This window comes from Bacillus rossius, chromosome 18, assembly GCF_032445375.1.
Source record: "Bacillus rossius redtenbacheri isolate Brsri chromosome 18, Brsri_v3, whole genome shotgun sequence".
Lineage (NCBI taxonomy): Eukaryota > Metazoa > Arthropoda > Insecta > Phasmatodea > Bacillidae > Bacillus > Bacillus rossius.
This window is the reverse complement of record NC_086345.1, coordinates 13461730-13486762: the sequence shown is the minus strand read 5'-3', so window position 1 is coordinate 13486762 and position 25033 is coordinate 13461730. Positions and strand designations below refer to the sequence as shown.

The 25033-nt window shown below is 38.5% G+C and overlaps 1 protein-coding gene across 3 annotated transcripts in view; it reads left to right on the top strand.

The window, feature by feature from the left end:
• The first annotated feature begins 2762 nt into the window (after window positions 1-2762).
• Window positions 2763-25033, top strand: part of LOC134541457 (roquin-1) — an 80398-nt gene continuing 58127 nt past the window's right edge. The window contains exons 1-7 of one of the 3 annotated variants that reach the window (XM_063384925.1): window positions 2763-2837; window positions 7061-7223; window positions 10466-10655; window positions 13504-13749; window positions 17042-17217; window positions 20347-20680; window positions 24246-24477. In XM_063384925.1, the coding sequence (XP_063240995.1) occupies window positions 7062-7223; window positions 10466-10655; window positions 13504-13749; window positions 17042-17217; window positions 20347-20680; window positions 24246-24477 (1340 nt within the window). In that variant the 5' untranslated portion in view covers window positions 2763-2837; window position 7061. Of the gene's footprint in view, window positions 3253-7060; window positions 7224-10465; window positions 10656-13503; window positions 13750-17041; window positions 17218-20346; window positions 20681-24245; window positions 24478-25033 lie in introns of all 3 variants that reach the window. The other 2 variants (XM_063384926.1, XM_063384927.1) reach the window with 2 other exon arrangements.

Below are 25033 nucleotides of genomic sequence, written 5' to 3'. Positions count from 1 at the left end.
CTGCAACTCATAAAATTGTGTAAATATTTGAGAACGATTTAAGACTTTCGTAAATGAACATAGAAATATTGGGGGTGGGTGTTGGCAATGAAATATTACTCCATTTCAACTAGAAAATTGGTTGTTATACATTATTTTGTTTTCTCTGCATAAATATGTTTCATATTTCTGCGAATAGAGGCTGCATTTCATTATGGTACTTCTTGTCCTTTTTTATGTTAGTTATTACATACATACATGTCAATGCAAATATGAGTTTTTCACATCTGAAAATTATCACTACAATAAAAAAAGGGGGGGGGCCTCGGAATATTGTTGCCCCAGGCCTCGCATTCTCATAAAACGGCCCTGATCATCGGTCAGCCACTCTGGGCCGGATGGTTCACTCATGCCTCAGAGGGTGACGCTGCACACTTACTTAGCTAGTTCCGGGAGAACAGCGAGCTCATCATTAACTAAGTTACTAAGCGACATTCGCCAGGACTCCACGACTTTTTCGGCAGAAATGGGCCCGTGTTATAGGTTTGCCAAAAATTATAATAATTTGAATTTGTTTTTGATTTGAAGAGCTTTCCTAGTCAGATCATGTTACACACATTAATGCCACTATTTAGTTGTGGTTACAATTCGATAAGTAGAAATTTTATATGTACGGTATGATGTGTTAGTTTAAGTTTTGATTTTAAAAAGTTTTTGTTTCAATGTTTTATAATTCCAGTTTTTATATTTACTCTATTATATGCCGTGCGCCGCAGTCTCGTGTTCGAGGTCGGGCGCAGGTCCTAGCGAGGTGGCTGGCTTTCTTAGAGATTTCTGTTCCGGGAGGGCGCCAGGCTAGCTCGGTGTCTAACCGTGTGATGGTCGTGGGTTCGTTGCCCCAGCGTGGCCCGCTAGAACCGTCGGCGGTGATGGAATTTGTTTCCTGATTAGGTTGGGTTGTTTAGGTTAATTTACATACACTGTTCTGGTTGTTCTACGGGTCGCACGTCGCGCACGGGAGGTGCGGGGTGGACGTTTTATTGCTCACGATTTACACTGGTTCATTACATTGGGCGCGAGGTCTACTCGACGGTACATGACTGCCAGTGAGGCGTCGGAACACGTAGAAGTTTTGGTTACACTATTATTACAATTACACTTGACAAAACGGCACCCTGTGGTGATCTTACGTACACGATTACACTCCACACATTATCTGAGCGGGTCACCTGCGTGCCTCTACGTGTGTTTACTTATTAAGCCCTCACGCCAGTCGCAGTTGAGGGAGAGCGTTCGATTAACGTCGGCTAACCTCGTAATCGGTAAATTGCGACGCGCGGGCCCACCTGTGTGGACCGCGGCTCGCTACTAAATTAAAAACACTTTTAAGCTTGGATGTAGCCTGTGCCTGTGCACTGGGCGATTAACTTAAGTTCTGGGGTGGCGGGAGACGGCCCGTACCGTATACTGAATGGCCCCACGTAATGCTTTGTGTGGGGCGTGTTACATTGACGCGGCAGGGTTAGGCCCTACACCGGTAAAGGACCGGGCGCACACGGGGAGTATTTAAAAAAAGGTTTTGGTTGTGACTATAATTACCATATGGACGTTCGGTGAAACAAAGAAATGATGGTTCCCTGTGTGACGTGCATCCGTCCCGGCCCGCGAGTCGCGCTGTACTGGCGTCTGGCCCTGGCGCGGGGGAGGGGTGAGCTCCCTGTCGCGCCAGAGTTTCTAAAGTTTCGTTATTCGTAAAAAATTACATTAATAATAAAAAGCAAGTGGCTCTAAATTCATACAATAAAACTTAATGATTAACTTAATATCTATATATGTTTTAGAATTGACATTTAATAAGTTTGTCTAAAATAAGTTTGAATATTAGAGTCAAGCTGGAGACTGTCTGCTTCTTGATAACTACTCCAGTGGCGAATGATAATGCTAATTTGGGGCGGTTTGCTTTACGTCACACATTTCACTACTGAATTTAGGCTGAAGGCCGCAAGGGTTGCACTCACAGCTGTTTTAGTAGAAAGCTACACGTGAGTGACCCGGGCACTCCTACGTCGCACTCTATTAATTAGGGGCTTTTGTTTGTTTCTGATTACTTTATTATTGTGTGGGGAATTTTGTAGGCACGGGGAGTGCGTTGCATGTGTAATTAAAATGGTTCGCTATTCTCTACCTTGGGCTGCGGTCTGCTCACTTGACTCTGATGGGCCATGGCTAGGGGTGCTATCCGTTAGCGGAGCCGAGTACTGGCGGGTGCAGGTCGGACTTTGGGGTGGCCTTCGGCCGTACGATGTCATATAGTATTAGCTTTAAGTTGAAAAGTATTAGACTGGTTTTAGTCGCAGTTTCTTTGCTCCCTAGGAGTTATAAGAGTTAGGAGTAAATTAACTTAGGTCAAAAAGCAGAAGACTTGCCCTTGCATTTCTTCTAATAGTAAAGTAGCTTTGATGACCTGGCCTGTGTGGACTGAGAGCATCTTGCCCGTTTCGAGTAGAACGGTATCTGCCAACTTTTTCCGGCATGTTAAACGTTCACGGGTGTCCTGAGAGTAAAAAGGTCAGAAAGAGACTTCGAGTAAAACAAACTTACTGAAAAGGTTGTACCAAGCATGACCAAAAAATTTCGCAATGTATTTTTTTTTAAATAAAGGAATTTGCTGGGTGTTTATTGAGTAATCAACCGCTTTAAATTTGATTGCAAGAAAACGTACGCGTTTTTCATTAAAAAATGTTTTTACGCGTTTCGGAATCACCTGTGATCAAAAACACAAGGCTTCTCGTCTGACAGTGTTTTGTTAAAATGGCTTCCTTAAACGCATACAAATGTGCTGCGTAGGAATTCTCAAGGTACTATTTAAGGTTTTAGTTAATTCATTGTGAAATATTTTCGGTTTAATGGCTAGTGCACTTACTTTCGTACAAGTATTTATTGATAGCTTTGTTTAATACCGCTGCTTGTGTGCAGTTATCGTTGTTAAATTAATGAACTGGGTTTTGGGGCTACATAATGTAGAGGAAAACAAGAACACGTCTGACAAGTGATACATGAGAATCAACATAGTTGTGTCAAAAATATTTCAATTGCCCAGTTTTCTTTACTCTTGTAAGTGGTGTGTGGTGCGATGGTGTTTTATGAAAATTATGTTGCTAGAGCTGTTTGAAATTTATTTCGAGTGACATACTTTTTTTCTCGCCCTTTACTATTATCCTACATCCTACGGTAGTGTTGAAGGTGGCGGAGACGTAGATACGCCCACTTTTTGTAAGTAACTTATTTGCGGTTAACTTACACATGTTCAGTTTAATTTTTTCTAATGATTCTGCTTCAGCAGATATTTGTTACAAAGGGAGAATTGTTAATTAACATTTGTAAGTAACCAGAGGCCCTGAGCTCATTTATAATTTTTTTTTTGAGATAATAAGACTTGTTTGATGAAAATACATGAAAAAAATATATTAAGATGTGAAGAATACTTATTTAAAATGTTTTATTGGTAAAAAAAAATACACAAGTATCACATTTGCCATGTAGGCCTAAAATACATACACAACGGAAGTTTTCTTATGTTGATTTTTGGTTGCATCATTGTGCTTTCGAATGTTCTTTACAATGTTTTAATAATTTGGTACAAATGTGGCGGATCTGTAAAAAATCAAAAAAAATCATAAAATATTATTTTTGTGTGCTTCTAGTTATTGAGAGTGCTATAAAACACTGTTGTATTTCAAGTTGTTTTATGGTGGTATAATGTTAAAAAACAGTTTGTTAGGTTAGTTACTTTAAAATTTCTTTAAACATTGAAGACTGTTGGTTAGATTAGTTTAGCTATATATAAAATACTGTAAAATGGTGTGAACAATAAGTTAGTTTAGGTAAGCAACATTTATAATACTAAATGTCATTTTGTGGGACAATTAAGGAACAAGCTCGAAAATGGCATTTTCATTTGTTTCTGTGTGTGATCGCTTTGAAGTAAGATATTACAAAAGATTTTAAACCTTAACCTTGATGATATGACCACCCAAAGAATAGATTTTTTTTTCTCCATAATTTGGATGCAGTGAACAAAGCTACTTTTTTATTTACTGCATAAATTACCAAAACAGTTTTAAAAAATAAACTTTTTTTAACGTATTTTTCATTGATTTAGGCTGAATGTACTTTTAGTGTCTATTTGGGATGTACCTAGTATTGTATTTGAATTAGATTTGGGTGAATTAGGCTTCATCATCTTGCCATTTCAAATGATTATATACTGCTTGCAATTAAGCATCCGTGTTTAATATTTTGGGTCGACATGGCATAGGACTTAGCTTTGGCTACTTGTTGAATTAAACACTTGAGAGACAGTTGTAGTCATCTGCATGGACTAATAAGTTATTACTAGAGACCTGCAAAATTCGCGGATTCATCGACCTCTAGGATAGACTCCACTCCTTTTAGATACTCGTGGAAATGACACTTGTTCATTGGCTACTGACGCGTGAGACGTCTCAACTAGGCTGTCCGTAATTCGGCACTTTCTTGGTTTAGTATTTCCCATTGGCTCACAGTTCCCCGGATAAAATGTGGGCCAATCGCAGAAGCGGTATGAAGGTATAGTTGTTTTGATGCTAGCCTATCGCGAAATGAATCCGCGAATTTTGCATGTCTCTAGTTATTACCTCGTGGTGCTTGCAGGCGAAAGCCTGTTAGTAAATAGGTGGTTGCAACAGGGTATAGAAGATCTGGGGGAGATGATTTATGCCATAACAGTTTTGTTAGGTTAGTAGTTGCCAAAAAATTAGAGTTATAGCAAAGATATGGAAAATAATAAAAGTTTTGTCAGGTTTTTGAGAACATTTGGCATCTCAAGGAATTTGTTTTTTTTTTCTTCTAAATTTTATTGCATTGGTCATGTGGGTCTAAAGGCAAATTTGTATCTTGAGAACCTGAGTTAAAACATTTATTAATGACTGTGATCTTTGCAAGTTTATTGTGATTTGAGGGAGCAATACAATGAGAATCAGGCTTTTGCAGAGCATTTGTGCATCGCAGACAGCAGAGACTGATAACTTTACTTAATGTGATAATATGTCTGTGTTGTGTGGCATTTTATACGTAGACCAGCTGCCTGACCCGGCTTCGCACAGTTGTATTAATGGGGGAAAAAATGAGACCAAATCTCTTATTTACAGTTATAATAAATGAAATGAAATGAAAATACAACTTTGTAATGTACCGAAGAATAAACGAATAGCACCGATGGTTTCCCGACTCGAGCACGCAACATTGTCATGGAGACAAAGTACCCACTGTTTATCGGGCTTAAACAACAATCAACATTGATAATCAGTTTATTATTAATTATACATTATTAAGACCATTAGGTTATCAAAATAAAAACTATCCTATCTCTCAAGTTGGAAAAAATTGCACATAAATGCCGATTTTCATTGAAATCGGTTGGCTTGGTGAAGAGTTCACTGGAAACAAACATCAGGACACTGGATTTATATGTATTAAGATACACAGGTTAGTAGTGATTGCCAACGTTTGGTAATCGTGTGGCGAGGGTTGTTGTATGACTCAACTAGATAAGCACTGATTTGATACTCAAATAGTTCTGAGGCAGGTGACTAATTATTGTGAAGGAGAATGGTGCATCTGAAAAAAAAATTAAAAATTAACTCCAAAAACACATTTTTTTTTAGTTCCTGGCATTTGTTTCAATTATTGTATTAAAAAAGCTTTGCAATATTGAAAGCAGAATAACCAGTAGTTTACATATAATGGTTTGTTAGGTTAGCTACATTTAATACTAAAATTGTATGTATAGTTGGTTAGGTTAGGTTACGTCAGATTAGCTACATTTAAAATTGTTAATGTTAGGTTAGGTGAGGTTATGTTCTTTTAAATGGATGGTTAGAAACTACCATATTTTAAATGTAGCTTACTTAAACTGATTACCATCCACACTAATTTACAGTACGTATTACGAATGTAGCTTACCTAACCTAACAAAATTGTTTACACAGTTTTTCAGTGTGTTTAATGTATCTACCAGTAATACCAGGGGTGTATTTTCTTGGCTTGTGAGTGTAGGCTGTGTCTGGTGATTGTCTCGTGATGTTTCGGCAGTCATTGCAGCTGTCATCATCAGGTAGACTAAGTCTGACTGACTGACACGGCCTACACCCAGAAGCCGAGAAAATGCAGACAATGGCCGTGGAAACCTGGGATCTTTATTAATGAGGGGTGTTTTAACCCAGGTTCTCAAGATACAAATTTGCCTTTTAGACCCGCATGACCAATGCAATTAAATTTAGAAGAAAAAAAAAAAACGAATCCCTTGAGATGCCAAATGTTCTCAAAAACCTGACAAAACTTTTATTATTTTCCATTTATATATATATATGTATGCTATAACTCTAATTTTCTGGCAACTAATTAAAGCCCGCCGCACACGGTACAATATTCCTTACAATATTGTATGCTGGGAGTCGTACTGGCTCTACTACTAGTTTCTTCACTCGAATTCAAACTGGATACTAGTAGCTGTACGAGCTGGACTACTGGTTTTGCGTAATAGACTGCGTCCTATTTTCGTTGCTTGGTGTGTTCCAATATTTAAGGAGTGGCCAATCAGAACTCACGAAAACAGCATGATGGGTTGTTTACACTTTTAAGCGCTCATGTCGTGATAAACATGGACGGAAATAAGTGGAATAGTGACCAACTCCTCGTTTTAATAAATGCATACAAAGAAGAGCCTTGTTTGTATGCAGTAAAAAATGTGAATTATCATAATAAAAAAATTTTTGTGGAGAATATTCTCTTAACAAAACTAGCAAGGCAGCAGAAACTTGTAGCGCACCTAGTGTTTCAGCTTGTAGCCTACACAGTACAGAAACCAGTAAGCATTCTAGTAAGCAAACTAGTAGAAAATATTGTACCGTGTGCGGTGGGCTTAACCTAACAAACTGTTAAGGGAAAAAAGCGTCTCTCCCAGACCTTCTGCACCGGACGCAGTCCTGTAGCCATGTGCCACACTCGCGGGTGGGGCTGAGGACTCGGGTGGTGCCCCCAGGATGCCGATACAGGCGCCGCAGTGGACTGAGTTTCTGTCGTGCCCCGTCTGCTGCAACGAGTTCGATGCGACGCTGCGCAGCCCCATCAGCCTGGGCTGCGGCCACACGGTGTGCAAGACCTGCCTGTCCAACCTCCACCGCAAGCAGTGCCCCTTCGACCAGGTGAGCCCGGCGCCCGCTGCTCCCTGCCGTCTCCGTCTTGGCTCCAAATACCATCCGAGTTCAGTGTTTGAATTTAAAATCGTGTGGCGAGGGTTGTGGTATGCCTCGAGTTGGTGAGCACTGATTTTGATGCTCAAGTAGTTCTGAGGCAGGTGACTAATTATTGTGAAGGAGAATGGTGCATCTGAAAAAAAAAAATTAACAATTAACTCCAAAAAACTTTTTTTTTTTTTAAGTTCCTGGCATTTGTTCCAATTATTGTATCAAAAAAGTTTGGTTTTGTTAGGTTAGCTACATACTCCTAAGGCTGAAATCTGTTTCTTAATAGCTTTAGGTATGAATCGTGTAATTAAAATTTTGATATATGTAGTGATTCAGGAGACTTGTTTATCAAAATGAACATTTTTTTCTACACCATAGAAGTTTTGTGTCTTGTAAATTATTATTATTTTTTTTTTAACCTACAAACCTAGTTTTTAATGTGAGGGTTAGGTACTCTTTGTGATTGAAATTCGAAATTTGGATTCGAGTGAAATTGGGATTTATCTCACTACTTTTACTTCATTTGTGCTTGGTCCGACGTTCCATATTGTTGGTGGATTAATTTTCGTGTTGTTAATGTTATTTGAGGGCTTTTCCTGTAAATTCATTCCATAGCTCTGTTGTATTTTGTATTATAGTATCTAATAGTGGTAAAAAAATAGCGCAAGTGTACATAATTACGAACACCTGTGTAAACTTTTATAGCTGGAAAATAGCGTTTGGTAATTATCTTGTGAGAAAGTTCAGGCCCCAACAACAAATGTAAGAGTGCTATCATGATTAATTTAAAGGAGAATACCTAAATTAATAGTAATCACGAGATGTTTTGTTTTACTCAAAGTCTCTTTCTGACCTTCTAACTCTCGAGGCGCTCTTGCGTGGTTTACTTGCCGGAAACAGTGTGGCGAATGGCTGTTTTACTCGGGGGGGGGGGGGGGGGGGGGTGGCACTCAGGTCCTGCCATCAATGTTCCTCCTATCCCCTATCCTAGAGTAGAAAGGGCAAGTCGTCTGCTCGTCGTTTTGGCGCTATCATCTGCTCCTGTGTTGTTCATAATGTTCACTGTATTGTGATTTTTAGGACAATGAATAACTTGTGTGTCACATTACAAATGACAATGATGATCGTATACATTTATAGCCGATGATATTTTGAAGAAAGTATTTTGTTTACGTGTATTTCTTTACCGCAGGTTTTGCGGAGTATATTCGTATTGACGATCGTACATTCAAACGCATGCAACGTGATTTGATTAAGCTCTCATTATTTTTGGCACAATACTAGGTATTTCCCTAAGCCCTAATCGGTTTCACCTTCAGACAAATCTTAATTCACAATTTTTTTATTTTCAAGATGTCTGCAGCTGTGCCATGTAAAAAAATAAATAAAATAAATCTCGAGTCATTCTCTTCACCTATATGAGAGTTACCAGCTATTTTTAACCTAGGTTCATTTGCTAATAACTTAAAACTCCGAGGGAGCAAAAGAGATGGTGTTTAAAACCAAAGGAAATTATGTAATCAACGAGGCAAGTGAGACAGAGGTTTAAGAATCCAAACTAAATTTAATTACCTAGGTGATAATGAGGTTTGTGCTAATTCTTTGGAGTCAGAAAGTTTGTTTGAATGGTGATGTGCTTCATAAAACAGTTTTCTTTTATGAGACTTGCAGAACATAATTTTGAGAAATTTCATGCGAAAAAGCACAAATTGACAAAAAGTGGTTGTATGGGGTTCGCTGATCAGCCAGACTATTTGTGGTTTTAAAGTTTTACAAATTATTTTTCGACAGACGTTTGGTGAATGCTTCTTTTGTTACTCAAACAAGCGTGCAGCAAATGTTACCTTCCCCAACTACCTCCCTACCTGTCGTGATGCTTTATACGTGTTGGCAGCACTAAACCATAAATTACAATTCTGAAAAATGCTGATGCGTCCAACTCCTTTGTCCAGTCTTAATGTAATAGCTGTGACAGTAAGTTGAAATTTTTGGAACAACATAGCGTAGCAGCTCCAGAAAACATTGCGAGAATAGTTCTTATTTTTTATGGAGTTTTAAATTTTTGCATTGTGACACAGTGAAATTATTTCTTCGAGATTCTGTGCATTTTGGGAAACACCACGCAAGTAACCTGTTCATCTTGACCGCAGCTGTAATTTTTAGTGCAGTAAAATTATCAGTTGGGGTGTGGCATTTAGGGTTTGATAATCATGTCCGTTAGCAGAAGACCAAAAAAATTTGCATTGTTACCTGGTGCGAGGTTGGACTTCACGCACTTGTGTATAATTTAGTCTATGGCATGTGTTCATTGGCTGCCGTCACATTATGCTGCTTTTCTGGGTCGCACTTAATTCTGTTAGATGTTGTTTAGTTTTTTGGACGTGACAACGTCTAATAAATCGATGAACGCCGGCTGCACACACGAAAAAGGATGTCACATTGTCCCGTTACGCTCATTGTACGCTTGCGCCGCATCTATCTCTCTTCCACTCGATTGGAACAACCATCGATTTGACTTTTTCGAGGCACATTAAACTTGAAACACTCCCATTCGTTTCCTACTTTTCCTATCATCGTCCTATCCTTAACAGAATAACACAGATTGGAGGAAGTTAAATAGCAAACATGTATAAAAGTTATAGTTGAAATAATCTCTTCGTTAAAGTAATAAACATATTTGAATTAATGAGTGCAAATAAAAGTAAATTTATCAAAAAGTTTTAGATTTCATTTCACTCCTTCTTTGTATCCATACAAAATAGTGATAACTTATATCAATAAAAATTATTCAATTTTATTCATAAAAGTATGCAATCATTTCATCAATGTTTTGTTATGACGTCACGTTAAACTATCGTCCGTAAACCGACTTTACATGCAACCAATTTTTTTTATTATAACATACTGATATATTGAAAATATCAATATTTTCAGGCCGACATTTTATCTATGTCAATATAATTCTACCTATATATCGAAGGAAAGATATATATATAGATGTGTTGGAAAGTTTTGCCATCCCTAATCCCGGAGCCTTGATTCCATATGGGCTCCACAGAACAAAAATAAATTAATCAACTAAAGTGGTGCTAGCTAAAACAGTGGTTTTCAATTTTCAGTAAATTATGTCAATGTTTCAAAAAAAAATTCTTGTTAGTGTAAGATGCTAATTGTGTTTTTTTCTTTTTTTCCCCTTCTAGACTGGTATTAACACTGAAATCGAGAACCTCCCGATCAACTTTGCGTTACTGCAGTTAGTCGGAGCAAGTTTGCCGGAGAGCGAAGGAAATGGTAACATAAAGCATCTAACAAACGAAGAGTTGAAGAACTACCTACAAGCCAAAAAATGCATAGAAGAACTAGCCTTGTATCTGACACCATTTTCATCAGGTTGGTAGTCCTAAAAAAAATAAAAAGTTGCCCCCTCGAGAGGTTTTTTTGTCGCTTCCCCAATTTTCTGCCGTGTGGAATAAAAATCTAGAAAACGCGAAATGCTGTTACAGCCAGTTTCGCTAACCGAGTGTAAGCTTTTATCTCGATTAACCGTATCCGTAACGATACCTGCTTCTCTGTTTTTCTTTTTATGTGCCTGAGTATGGGACTAAGCACAGTCGGTATGGGCTCCCAAGAGCCACGGGGAAACGGATATGCCATTTAATCGTGATTTGAGGGTGGCGGAAGTCCAGCTGTGCCAAGAGACAGAGAGAGAACCACCAGGTTTAGCCCTGTGCATACTCAGCTGTGACGAGAGAATATTATGTCAGCTATAGGGATGGTGGAGGTTAGATGTTCTTTAGCCCTGTTCAAAGAATCAGTTGGTAAAAAAAAGGTTCAGGGAAATTTGAAATTTTGGACTAGAAAAGTCCGGGAAAAATTGTATTGCAGATTTTTGCGGATATCCTGGAGGCACGTTTGGTTTTGTTGGATCAATTTCCTCCTGCCTTAAGGAATCACAATGAGGTTATTATTGCTATCAAGCGTTAGAGATTTTCAGTAGACATTGAGTTACGAGATTGCTGAATGTTATGTATGTGTTACGGAAACAAAAACTTAAGGAGATGTTGGCCGCGTAATTTTTATAAATTCCAGTTCGGTTTGATATAACTGTTGTAAAAAATACTTTGCTCCTTTGGAGAGTCAAGAATCAAAGCATGTACTTGTTATAGTTTTTTTTTTTTTAATTAAATTGTTTTCAGACCTTTCTAATTTTAATTCTATGTAATGTGTGGTTTTGCTAATCAATGTCTAAACTTAAGTATTAGATGTATCCTTTATCAGATTTAGTTTATTTGTGTTTTATTGCACGCAAAAATATAATTACTAGAGACAAGATTTTATGGCTTTATTTATAGTCCAATTTCGTTTTTAAAACAGAAGATTCGAGGTTGTTTTTATTTATATAAATACTGTTTCGTAATTTACTCCACCAAAATAGTGTATTTGTATGCTGCATTTTTACGATAAAATTATTAATAAATTTGCGGGCATTTATGGTTTGAAAAATTATTCAATAAAAGATGCACCATCTATGCTCTTTTGATTGTGAGTTGAATTAATTTTGTTTAAATGCTGCTTAATTCCATGATATAATGTGCATTTCAGTGCTGATATGATGTATTAACTTGCATTTCGCTGTGTGGTTTTCGGTGTTACGTATTTCGGGTTTCTCGCAGTTCGCCGTCAGGGTGTCCACAGTTAGTACTTTCGTACTAGATCTAGTACTTTTATAATTTTTTTAGTGGTCTAGTACATTTACGCTCTAGATCTAGTACTTTTTTTTTCTTTAATACAATAATATCACAGTAACTTCAATAATGTTTTATTATTAAGAGTGATTATTTTTTAAAAACAATGGAATGTGTGTGTGTGTGTGTGTGTGTGTGATAATTTAAGTTTGAGCATTGCAATGGTCATAATAACTTCCTAAATTGATAAGAACCATGACAAATTATAATTTAGTACTTTTTTTTTTTTTTTCATATCTAGTACTTTTTTTCTCGAGCATTGCAATGTCATAATAACATCCTAAATTGTTAGAACCATGACAAATTATAATTTAGTACTTTTTTTTTTCGAATCTAGTACTTCATTTTCTCGAGCGTTGCAATGTCATAATAACTTCCTAAATTGTTAAAAGTAAAAAAACCATAACAAATTATAATTTAGTACTTTTTTTTCTTTCAAATCTAGTACTTTTTCTCTTGAGCATTGCAATGTCATAATAACTTCCCTAAATTGTTAAAAGTAAAAAAACCATAACAAATTATAATTTAGTACTTTTTTTTTTTCAAATCTTGTAATTTTTTTCTTGAGCGTTGCGATGGTCATAATAACTTCCCTAAATTGTTAAAAGTAAAACCATAACAAATTATAATTTAGTACTTTTTTTTTTCAAATCTATTACTTTTTTTTCCTCGAGCATTGCAATGTCATAATAACTTCCTAAATTGTTAAAAGTAAAACCATGACAAATTATAATTTAGTACATTTTTTTTTCAAATCTAGTACTTTTTTTTCTCGAGCATTGCAATGTCATAACAACTTCCTAAATTGTTTAAAGTAAAAAAACCATGACAAATTATAATTTAGTACTTTTTTTTTTCAAATCTAGTACTTTTCTTCCTCGAGCATTGCAATGTCATAATAACTTCCTAAATTGTTAGAACCATAACAAATTATAATTTAGTACTTTTTTAATTTTTTTTCAAATCTGGTACTTTTTTTCTTGAGCATTGCAATGTCATAATAACTTCCTAAATTGTTAGAACCATAACAAATTATAATTTAGTACTTTTTTTTTTCAAATCTAGTACTTTTTTTCTCGAGCATTGCAATGTCATAATAACTTCCTAAATTGTTAGAACCATAACAAATTATAATTTAGTACTTTTTTTTTCAAATCTAGTACTTTTTTTCTAGAGCATTGCAATGTCATAATAACTTCCTAAATTGTTAAAAACCATAAAAAAAATATAATTTAGTACTTTTCTTTTTTTCAAATCTAGTACTTTTTTTCCTCGCCCAAGTTCGTACGAAATATATATATATTTTTTTCCTTCGCGGGCACCCTGTTCACTGTACTGTCTTGTCCGTAGTGCATGGGTGTGCTTGGAAGTGCGCGGGACGGCCTTTTTTTCCCCCTCGTAGACACCCTGTTCACTGTACTAGCTTGTCCCTAGTGCGTGGAAGTGCGCGGGACGGACGTCTGGAGTGGGGGTCGGTGCGTGCGTGTGCGCAGGGGGAGGAGGGGGCGGGGGAGGCGGCGGGGCGAGCGTGCTGTCCCGCCCCATGCAGCGCAAGCTGGTAACGCTGGTCAACTGCCAGCTGATGGAGGAGGAGGGCCGCTCGCGCGCCATGAGGGCCGCGCGCTCCCTGGGCGAGCGCACCGTCACGGAGCTCATCCTGCAGCACCAGAACCCGCAGCAGCTGTCCGCCAACCTGTGGGCGGCGGTCCGCGCGCGCGGCTGCCAGTTCCTCGGCCCCGGTGAGATGACCGCGCTCGGCGACACCTTAATCTCGTTTGTCGTTTGCGCTCGTAGCTCGGGACACGTCACGGAGGTTTTTTATTGTTGGTTGGTTGGATGCAGACCAGGGGCGCGACAACAAGAAGTGGGGGGGGGGTGGCAAGGGTATTTTGCCCCCCCCCCCCCCTCTCTGAAACCTTGAAGTGGGGGCAAAAACGAGGCAAAGAAAGTGCTGTGTAATCAATTTTTAGATAATAAAACTGCTTAATTAGCACCGTTTTCCATCTTGAAATACAAATGTTCGCGGGGGAGGACCCCCTGCTTCAATAGGGGGGATCAATGATTCTTTATAATAAGGTATATGCCCCCCCTCCTTTTGGAAATTTAGTTGTTGCGCCCCTGATGCAGACGAAACTTTCTCCTAACTTGTGTGTCCAACAAGAGACGGTAAAAATTAAGATGGCCATCCAGACATAAAGTTGGAACTTGTACGCTGCTGGAATTCGCCGATTTTCGGGTGAATTCCCTTAACTTCAGTGGTCACGGAACAGATTTGGACCGGGCGCTTTTCAGGTTTGACGAATTGTTTGTGTTAAGCGAAATCGTTCTTCAAATAAACTTAAATTACTTGATGTGTGATAATATATAAAATGTAAAGATGCACTATAACAAACTAAATTAATTTTTTCTGATCTCTGCGCTTTGGTACAATTTTTTTTGTTCGGAAATGATAATTCTATCTTGATTCTGAAACGTTAAAAGATACTCTTATGGTGATTGGAATCAAGTTCCTTCTATCGAGAGTAAGGCCGAGGTTCATAAACCACTTAGGGATGCAAGACGTAAGAAGATGAATAAACTTTTTTTCAAATACATTGGAGTCCCGATAATATGAAATGATTGTGACCAGACCCTTTTCAGGTTAACAGATGTTTTTATTAAACAAAATATTTTTTAAAAATTAAACATAAATTACATAATGACATGTGATGACATAAAATTTGTATTATTACCTGTGAATACACAGTTTATTTGATAGTTTGTTTAAACATAAAGAAAGGTCGGGACGAAGTGGGTCATAAGAGAGCGTAACGCTGCCTATTACAGTCGTGTAAGTTGCTCTAACGACAGGTCACAGTGCTAAATAGTTGGAGAGGTGCGTCCTAGTGGACCTTAGTTATTTTGACTTTCAATTTCGGACTAAGCGGACTTTCGGATGCAACGAGCCTACTGAAGGAAGAAATCCGGGATGATTCAATTATTAAACGTTGAAGTTCAGACGAATGATCTTCGAGCAGAAGAACAGTAATGAAATAATATGGCAAACTTCACTGATGAGCACAACTACAAAACAGAAGCAATAAGTGCATACCCGAGAGCACCACGTATAGCACGACATTGCAATCCACATGAATGGTGGCGAGAAAACCACCACCTTTACCCTACAATTGCTTGGAGTTGCAGCCAGTTATCTCGCTCTGCCTTTGACACAGGTAGCGAGTGAGAGAGTTTTTTCAGCAGCTGGGAACATAGTTACCTGTCGAAGAGAACTAGCTACTCTTGCCTCGCCAAGTAGATGAACTTACTTGTCTTCACGATAATTTAAAGGGTTAGAAATGTTTTACTGTGCCCGTTCAAGGTATAAAATATTTTTTTTTTGTTTTTACCATTTTCATGTAGTGTATAAATACTATTCTTCTGCTCCTCCCTTGTTTTTTTTTTCTTTACATTTAGAATAAAATATCAAATTATTCATGAATGTTGAATATTTTTTAAAATCAATTTTAAAAATACAATGAAATTATTTTTTCCAAATGTCACAGTAGTCCAAGAAAAAATAATGCATTATTATGCGAACTACAGTAAAATTAAAAAAGAGAGAAACGTACATGGTGTGAAACGCAAGCAAAGAAGATAAATGTGGCAATGCATTTTCTCAGTCCAGTAAATTTTTAATTTCAAATATATATATTTTTTAATTATTTAAAATCTCTAATTATTTGTTGCATTAAAAAGTATGTACGTATGTACAATTTGAAGAAAACAAATGCAAATTTCTCAATGAATTTTCCTTAATTTAAAATATTTTTTGAATGAGCCCCACTTGCTATATGGCTATATCTATTGGTAAAAAAAATCAAAGAATTATTTGGTTTGAAATTCACGGATATACAAATTTAAAAAAAAAAAAAAAAAAAATGTAAGTTTCCGTGTTCTGAGCTCATCGATATATCACTCGAAATCGCAAATATAGTCTAAACGGAATATTAATCGTGGCCTAGCCTCCAATCGATAATAATCTCTTGAGTGTTACCTCTCAGGAACAATACATAAATATAGTAACACCGATTTTCATTGGACAATATCGAATAAAGATTTAATAATTATTTTAATCAAGAAACGTACTTATAGAAAGTAATGAAATTAACGTCTAAGCTGGAGTGAAAATATTCATTCATAAGAGAACATAAATTGCAAATAGCATTCAATATGAGGCAAAGATAAAATCGCACAGGGAATAAAGTTGAAGACATTTGAAAAAAAAATGTTATACTTGTGTGAGTGCTTCGCCAAGTACCTCTACAACAATATATTTTTGGACGTAGTTATGCAAAAAGGAACCAACCCACATGAAACCTATTCTGAGTATTTTGAAGTTAAAGTTAATTATAAATTGTAATTCTCCTGTTGATAATATAATGCGGGTATAATTTTAATGGTCTAGTATAAATACTGATGTAATAATAGCAACGACGGTACGATCAACCTTGTACTATTTTAATTTTGTTTTCAGATAAAATATAACGAAATTGTGGGTTGGTTCCTTTTTGCATAACTACGTCCAATTAACGTCTAAGCTAGAGAGAAATATTCATGGAGAACAAAAATTGCAAAAAACGTTCAATATGAGGCAAAGATGAAATCACACAGAGAATAAAGTTGAAGACATTTGAAAACGAATGTTATACTTCTGTGAGTGCTTCACCGAGTACCTCTACAACTGTTTCGTTTGCAACTTACGACACTTCGACAGCAAGCTGCGCCCGAAGGAAGTTCTCTTACGTGGTATTGAAGAAACACTTGAGTATGTCCCCGAAATGAGGCGCAGACGCGCTTACAGCCTAGTCTCGTACCGCCATTATTTTTTTTTTTAACTACATCCCGCCGGTCCGACATCACTTGGCGGGAGTTTCAAATGTCTAAAAGGCCATCAACAACAATATGTTTGAAATACCTGCAGACCCGTGATGTGTAGAGGTGTAGGTGCGGTCGGCGCCGCCTGGAGACGTGTGAATCGTGTTTTTTGTGCAGCGATGCAGGAGGAAGTGCTGAAGCTGGTGCTACTGGCCTTGGAGGACGGCTCCGCCCTCTCCCGCAAGGTCCTGGTCATGTTCGTGGTCCAGAGGCTGGAGCCGCACTTCCCCCAGGCGTCCAAGACCAGCATCGGCCACGTGGTGCAGCTGCTCTATAGGGCGTCCTGCTTCAAGGTGCGTGGCTCTTCCCTGCGTCCCTTGCGACGTGCCGGGCCCGTGTTGAAGCTTCCGTCAGGCACTAGGAAACAAATACTCATTATTTCAAAGTGTGTCTATTTTTGAAGCTTTCATCAGGCATAAGGAAACAAATATTCATTATTTCAAAGTGTGTCTATTTCAGACCAATTTATTACAATTAGGGATGGGGCGACCAAATCCAATATCCGCCGAATCCGCCGAATCCTAGGGATTCGAAGGTTCGGCGGGTATGATATAGGATTCGTCAAAGGATTCGGTTTTTACTAATTACGGGGAAAAAATACAGTAAAACTCGCTTACGAGGTCCCGCATGGTAGGTTTTTCCGTATAAAGCGTTTAAATTGCCCCAGGTCTCGTCATTTACGCCATTAAATGTGTGATATAATGTCCGTTAAAAATTTTTCTGAAACTTCCTGTCTCAAATAATGGCGGCACACGTAAATATGAAGAAAAGACAAATGAACAACAACATACGAAGAAATATGGATGATGTACCATAACTACAGTACAAACCCAATAGTTATTTTAAGATAATTACCATAAAAAGAACTAAAGATTCTTTGTAGAATACCATAATTACTACAGAAGCAAGATAGCTACCATATTTGCACTATAGTTAAGAGTTAACGTAACAACTGAGATGTATATTTACCGTGATAGTAATGTATTATTTATTTATGACATATTAAATTAAAAAACATTGTTAAAAAAAAAAAGGATGTTAAACTTTGATATGTACGGTTGGCACATGTTGCTAAGAAATAATGCGATCTGAAAGAATGCAGTACTACTACGAAAAGTGAAAATGGTACTTGTGGATTTCTAGGTTATGGCAGTCTCTTTTGTTTTTCAGTAATATCGGCCGAAAATTAACGAGTGTACTGTTTCGGAAGTCGGCAGGAATGCCGATTCAACTAAATATTGGCAAAATCGGCTTCTTCAATACAGCTCTACATTTAATGACATTAGTAAACATATTTCAGACTTCAGGATATTGAAAAAGACTTTAATTTCCATGTAGGGTTATTGTGTGTATGTTTTTTTTTTGCAAGTGTAAATTGAATGAAGTAAAATGCTTTTATTTTTATTACTTTCAATTTATTAAACTTTAATGACCAGTTACAGATATTTATGACACTAATTTTGAGGGTAAGCAATTTTACTAAAGCATTCCAGCCAAGCATGTTGCCAGCGAGAGACGCTTCTCTTTTGCTGGAAACACTATCTCCAATCGTAGAGCTAATTTAACTCCTGAACGTGCAGAACAAATTATTGTTCTGCACGATAGATTAAAGAACAGAATTTAATACTCTGTGACAATCTCTCTCAGAATTATTGTGCTGAAAAGTGGAAATGTTGAAACAATGTGAATGTACTTTTCAAACAACATGATTTTTGGTGCTAAGTTTGTTGAAGCTCAGTAAGGACTCCAGAAAAATTGACGAGGATGAAATTTTTCCAAAGATATGTTACATTTACACAAACATATACTTGGTTATGTTAGTTGGATGATATCAGTTACTAATGAACCAATGGAAACAGGTAAGATTCAATGGGGAAAAAAATGTTATTTTTTTTCTAGCAGTGCAAAATGTAAACACACTCTGTAAATAGTTACCCAAAATTAATAAGCCCACTTCATTTTAATACTTTATTCAAACATTATACTAAGTTTAAGATAAAAATAATTTCCCAAAAGTGTAACTGTACCACAAAAGCTCGAGCTCGGCTCGAAGTAAAATTCTTAGGCTCGCAGACCTTTAACTTATTTATAGAAAAAATCCTAACCGCTAATCTGTACTAAAACTGAAATTTCTCAAGAAAAATTTTTTGTCTTTATATACACTTATACCAGAAATGTACCAAACTACATGTGATAAAGTCAAGGGACTTTTAGTGCAAGCAGAATACATCTCACTTACATTAGATATGTGGACATCATCTATTAAAAGATTCGAGTTTGGGTTCGAGATTCGGCAATTACAGTCGAGGATTTGAGTTAGGATTTGGATTCGAGGAAATCAGGATTCGCCCCATCCCTAATTACAATCCATTTCATCGTAAAATTGCAGCACGTAAATGTTACCGTTATTTTTGTTGATTGAGTGTCAAAACAGAATTTTATAAAAATGGAAAAAGCAACACCAAAATTCTCTGTTTTAAAAATGAAATTGGACTGAAAATAAAACCATAAAAATGTTGTCTCCGTATATATTATGTGCCTACCTGTAAAGTTCCTAACTGTTGATAGGCGTAAAACGAACAAATGAACAAATAGAAATATTGAGTGTGAACCGCGATAATACAGGAAAACCGATCTCTGAGCAAACCATTAACGTCAGTAATGCGATAATGCGACCTGGCAGCCAGGTCAGCAGCCTAAATCAACTTGAAAAGGAAATTTGCCTTATGTTTTATTCGAAGCTTCGTTTCTGATGGCAACGCTTCGTGCCTAATGCAAAGCTTCATTTTTTTTTTTTTTTTACAAAGCTTTGAAACATTGGAAGACTAATATTTACCCATGAAAAAATGAATTTTTTTTGTAAAAAATAATAATAATAAATTAATTTACTTTTATAGGATTATGTAGCTTGGTATAATTTATAACTTATTCAGATAATTTAAAATGTTACTGTTGATCACAAGAAACATTAATGAGAAAAAGTGTTATTAGATTGTAACTAGACATTTCATTAAAAAAATTAAGATGTATTGACCATTTGGTTACTTGGTTTAGTGTGTAAACCATTGCGCTTTGAATCAAATATACCTTTTTATAAAGAATCATTGATCCCCTCCTCTATTGAAGCGGGGGGGGGGGGGGGGGGGGGGGGTGGTTCAGGCAGGGGGTCCTCCTGTGGGAAAAATTTGTATTTCAAGGTGGAAAGATGGTGCTATTTAAGCAGTTTTATGATCTAAAAAATTGATTACACAGCACTTTCTTTGCCCCCGTTTTGCCCCCACTTCAATTCAAGGTTTCAGAGGGGTTGGGGGGGGGGGCAAAATACCCTTGCCCCCTCCCTGTTGTTGCGCCCATGCTTTGAATGAGCCAAGCCTGAGGTGTAGCCAGCGACGAGAGAGAAGGGGGATGGCCCGTGCTCGCAGGTGTCGAAGCGCGAGGGGGACTCGTCCCTGATGCAGCTGAAGGAGGAGTTCCGCACGTACGAGGCGCTGCGGCGCGAGCACGACGCCCAGATCGTGCAGATCGCCACGGAGGCGGGGCTGCGCATCGCGCCCGACCAGTGGTCCGCCCTGCTGTACGGCGACGCGGCCCGCAAGTCCCACATGCAGAGCATCATCGACAAGCTCCAGACGCCGCAGTCCTTCGCCCAGTCCGTGCAGGAGCTGGTGATCGCGCTGCAGCGCACGGGCGACCCGGGGGGGCTGTCCGTGCTGCGGGCGCACCTCGAGCTGCTGGCCGCCGTCGACCCCAGCCCAGGTACTGGCAAGCTCGCGCGTCCCTGCGAATCACAACTGCAGATGCCGTAGTCTTGCACATATCGCACCCTGAGTACAAGACTATCACAACTGCAGATGCCATTGTCTTGCACGTATTCTTAGCTGTCCTGCAAATCGCATCCTGAGTACAAGACCATCGTAACTCGAAAATCAGTACAGGTGCCATAGTCTTGCACGTATTCTTAGCCGTCCTGCAAATCGCACACTGAGTACAAGACCATCGTAACTCGAAAATTCAGTACATTACTATCACAACTACAGATGCCATAGTCTTGCACATATTCTTAGCTGTCCTACAAATCGCACCCTGAGTACAAGACCATCGTAACTCGAAAATCAGTACAGGTGCCATAGTCTTGCACGTATTCTTAGCCGTCCTGCAAATCGCACCCTGAGTACAAGACCATCGTGACTCGAAAATCAGTACAGATGCCATAGTCATGCACATATTCTTAGCTGTCCTACAAAAAATGGTTTTGGAACCTTGGCGGTAGGCACAGAATAAGAGTAAAAAAACATAGAAAACACAGCATTAATGCACAAAAAAAACAATACTCTCAATGAAAAAATGTTAATGACAATATAAAAAAAAAAGGAACATAAAGTCGAGACAGAACATTTCAATGTCATAGTTTTTATTTGATGCGGGGCCATGCCGGAGAGAGGGGAAGCGACTCCGCGCGTACGCCTGCTTCCGTAGCCTGCAGCCTTCGAGCGTTGTTCCTTTCGCAGCTGTCGCCCGTCGCTGCGGGTGGTCGTGCCCCCCCATCAGCCCGAGGACTAGGGAGCTCAAGTGCCGCCGTTCCTGGCGCGTCGCGAGGCATGCTCTCAGTCGAGACAGAACATTTCAATGTCATCGTTTTTATTCATACAAATACAGTAGAACCCGGTTATAACATTCCCGTTTGTAACATTTTCCCGCCTGTAACACCACATGCAGTCCAGGTACCCGCTCGCTGTCCTACAAGACTGTCGTAACTCAAAAATCAGTGCATTGCTGTCACAACTGCAGATGCCGTAGTCTTGCACATATTCTTAGCTGTCCTGCAAATCGCACCCTGAGTACAAGACCATCGTAACTCAAAAATTCAGTGCATTGCTGTCACAACTCAGATGCCATAGTCTTGTATTTGTGGTTGGAAACACTCATACAGTACAACCCTGTTATAACATTCTCCAAGGGACCAACATAAAAAAATGTTATAAGCAGGAAAATGTTATAAGCAGGAAATCATCTTCACTTTGTAAAAATTACGCGTGGATTGATTAAATTAAAAAGTATAGGTAAAACAACACAAAATACAGGAGTATTACACTAAGTACAGCAATAGAGTGGAAAATTGGTTAATTTTATTTATAGATAATACCTAATAATATGCTAAAGAAAAAAAAATGTTTTGTACGATACAGTTCAGAGTCGAAACAGAAATATTCAACTCTTTTGCAATCACAACACGCGTTTTGTTGGGGTTCCTGTCCACTTGGTTAATAAATTGAATTTTTTCAGCTACAGAATATATTTTCGCTTATATTTATCGGCCATCATAACCGTACAAAAACCTGAATAAAATTTCAATACGGCGTATTTTAATTAAATACGACAGTGACTACAATAAGTAAAAAAAAAAAAATAATTACGGTAAAGGTTAACCACAAACAAAAGCCGTGAATATATCCATAGAACAGTTAACCATCTCAAGATGTTAAACCTTTGAAACAAAAACCAGCACCATAGACTATAGTAGCACTGTTTCCGACCATGTATCAGTGCACAAAATGCGCATCATAAGTATAAAGGAACAAGTCATAGGCTAACAAGCGCGAACAGGACGCCATATTGATAGTCGATCCGGTGCAAGTTGTGGAGTGCGTGTGTACCACGTCTATGGTGAACTACTCAAATGTAAACATCTGATGTTTGTATATGCGTGCTGTATTTTCTAGCTATGGTTTCGCTCTAAATTATGACTTTGAAGGAAGGGATACTCATACCTGCCAACTTTTACGGATTGTCCGTAAGTTTTACGGATTTTAATACTATTTTACGGTTTTACGGACGTCTTTAATATCTTACGGATTTATTTTTGCGTGGTGGTTTATTACCATTCACTGTACCGGCCGTGTATACCTGCCAACTTTTACTGTACTGGCCATGTTACCGACGCACCGACGGAAGACGGAATGAAAACAAAACAAGAGATAGTTAGTTATTTGTATATGGTTTGGACTGGACGGTCTACGGTCGTTTTCCACTTACCGCAAGAAAAAGTGCTACCTTAAACGGAGGAACGGACCACAATTGTGATGTCAGCCCTACCTCCTTTGTCTGTTCCTTGTTCCTTATATTATAGCCAAAATGGCTGACTATTGTTCGTAGTTCCAATGTAGTGCTGTGCAACCGTTTTTTTTCCGTGTGTGTTTACGTGGTGGGAACCATGAGTTAGCTAGTCAACAAGAAATATATTCAGACTTACCGTGCTGCGTATAACAACGAATTCCCGTGTATTCTGAAATCGCAAAAAGGAGAAACTTTTTTGTTTTGCACAATGTGCCGGTGTGATTTTAGTATTGCTCATGGAGGTAGGTCCGACATAACTACACAAATTAAGTGTCCTAAGCATAGGAAAAACGTGCTTTCCACAGTAATTCAGAATATGAGCACATTTTCAGTATGGTCAAAAAAAAAAACAGAACCCAATTTAGGTCCTCCATGTCATCTGAAACTTTGCAGTCTATTTCTGTGTTGAAATCAAGGAATTGTGTTTGTTATGAACAAAGGTTTACCTCAGATTTATTAGGTAAAGCAAATAAGGCACATTCAGTCTTAAAATTGCATCAAGGATGATAATCAGGAGATGACTGAAATATGTTACAAACATGTGATATAGCAAGGTATGTCTTTAAGTAATCTTGTTTAGTGAATACTATTCCTTTTGTTTTGTACTTGGTCATTTTGCTTTTCATATGCAGGCTGTGTAAATTGGCACATTCTGGATAGGTTTAGTTTCCCAGTACATTTACAATATTGACTGTATGAGGTTTTCATTCTAGGCCATCGATATGCCCTTCATGTCATTAGCAAATTAGCAGAAACCAAATGGAATAGAAAAATAGAAAATAATTGCACATAAAGCATGTAAAAAATTGCCGCATTTGATTTACGATACATTTTCCCAATTTAAAAGTTTTCTTGATGACCAAACTAAAAAGTTGGCAGGTATGGATACTGCAAATTGTGGCAGTTATCAAAGCAAATTTGAACGTTAAAGGCGGGAATGTAGAAATTTTAATATTGTTACAGGCGGGAAATTAAAGCATTGTGATAAATGGAGAAATGACGGGACCATGAAATTATGGTGTTATAGGCGGGAAAATGTTAAAAACGGGAATGTTATAACCGGGTTGTACTGTATTTAATTCTTTATTTTATTGCATTGTATTGTTAATTCATGCGGTCATCGTGGCGCGTGGCTGGTAGGCTGGAAAGATGACAGGGGACTGGAGTGTGTAGCAGGGGGGGTTGTGTGTCCGGGGGGACTGCGCAGAGTCGTGCGCGCCGTGCTGGGAGGAGTGCTGCCGCGCGCTGGAGGCCGTGCGCACGGTCGTCACGGGCCTGGTGGAGTTCGTCCAGCACCACGGCAGCCGCAAGCTGCAGGAGCCGGGCCACCCGCACAACGCCAAGTACAAGATCAGCATGTGCCGCGACCTCACGCTCAAGGGCAGCTGCCCCCGGGGCACCAACTGCACCTTCGCCCACTCCGAGGAGGAGCTCGAGAAGTGAGTTGTGACGTCGTCCGTCCCCCGTCGTCCCCCGCCCGTTCCCGGTCCCGGTGGCGCTCCTCGGGATCTCCTTCAGGCGAACGAGTGTTTCCGTCGGACGAGATTTCTGATACAGGGGTCGTCCGTCAATCACGTGATTTTTTTTTTTTTTTTTTTTTAGCAAACTTTTAAACCTCCCCCCCCCCCCCCCATCCCTCCTCCTTAGTGATTTGTGGTGAGGTGTTTAGACTACAAACCTCCCCCCCCCCCCCCCCCCCCCACCACCACCCAGGTGTATTTTTTTTTTGTACAAAATATTTTTTTAAAAATTTTCAGGTATATCATCTTTAAATATAGGTACAATCTAATTTATTTCTGGAAAATTAAGCACGGTGATGAAAATGTCCAGACACACACATTAAGGTTTCAGGTTTTTTTCTCGCTGGCATAGAAATAATAAAGGAGAGGCTTGTGTGTGATTCACGCATGTATTTGGTGCCAAAATCACAGTCTTACTGGTCCTAGGCAAATAAGTGTTTCATCAGACAATATTTCTAATGAGTCCAAAAACGAC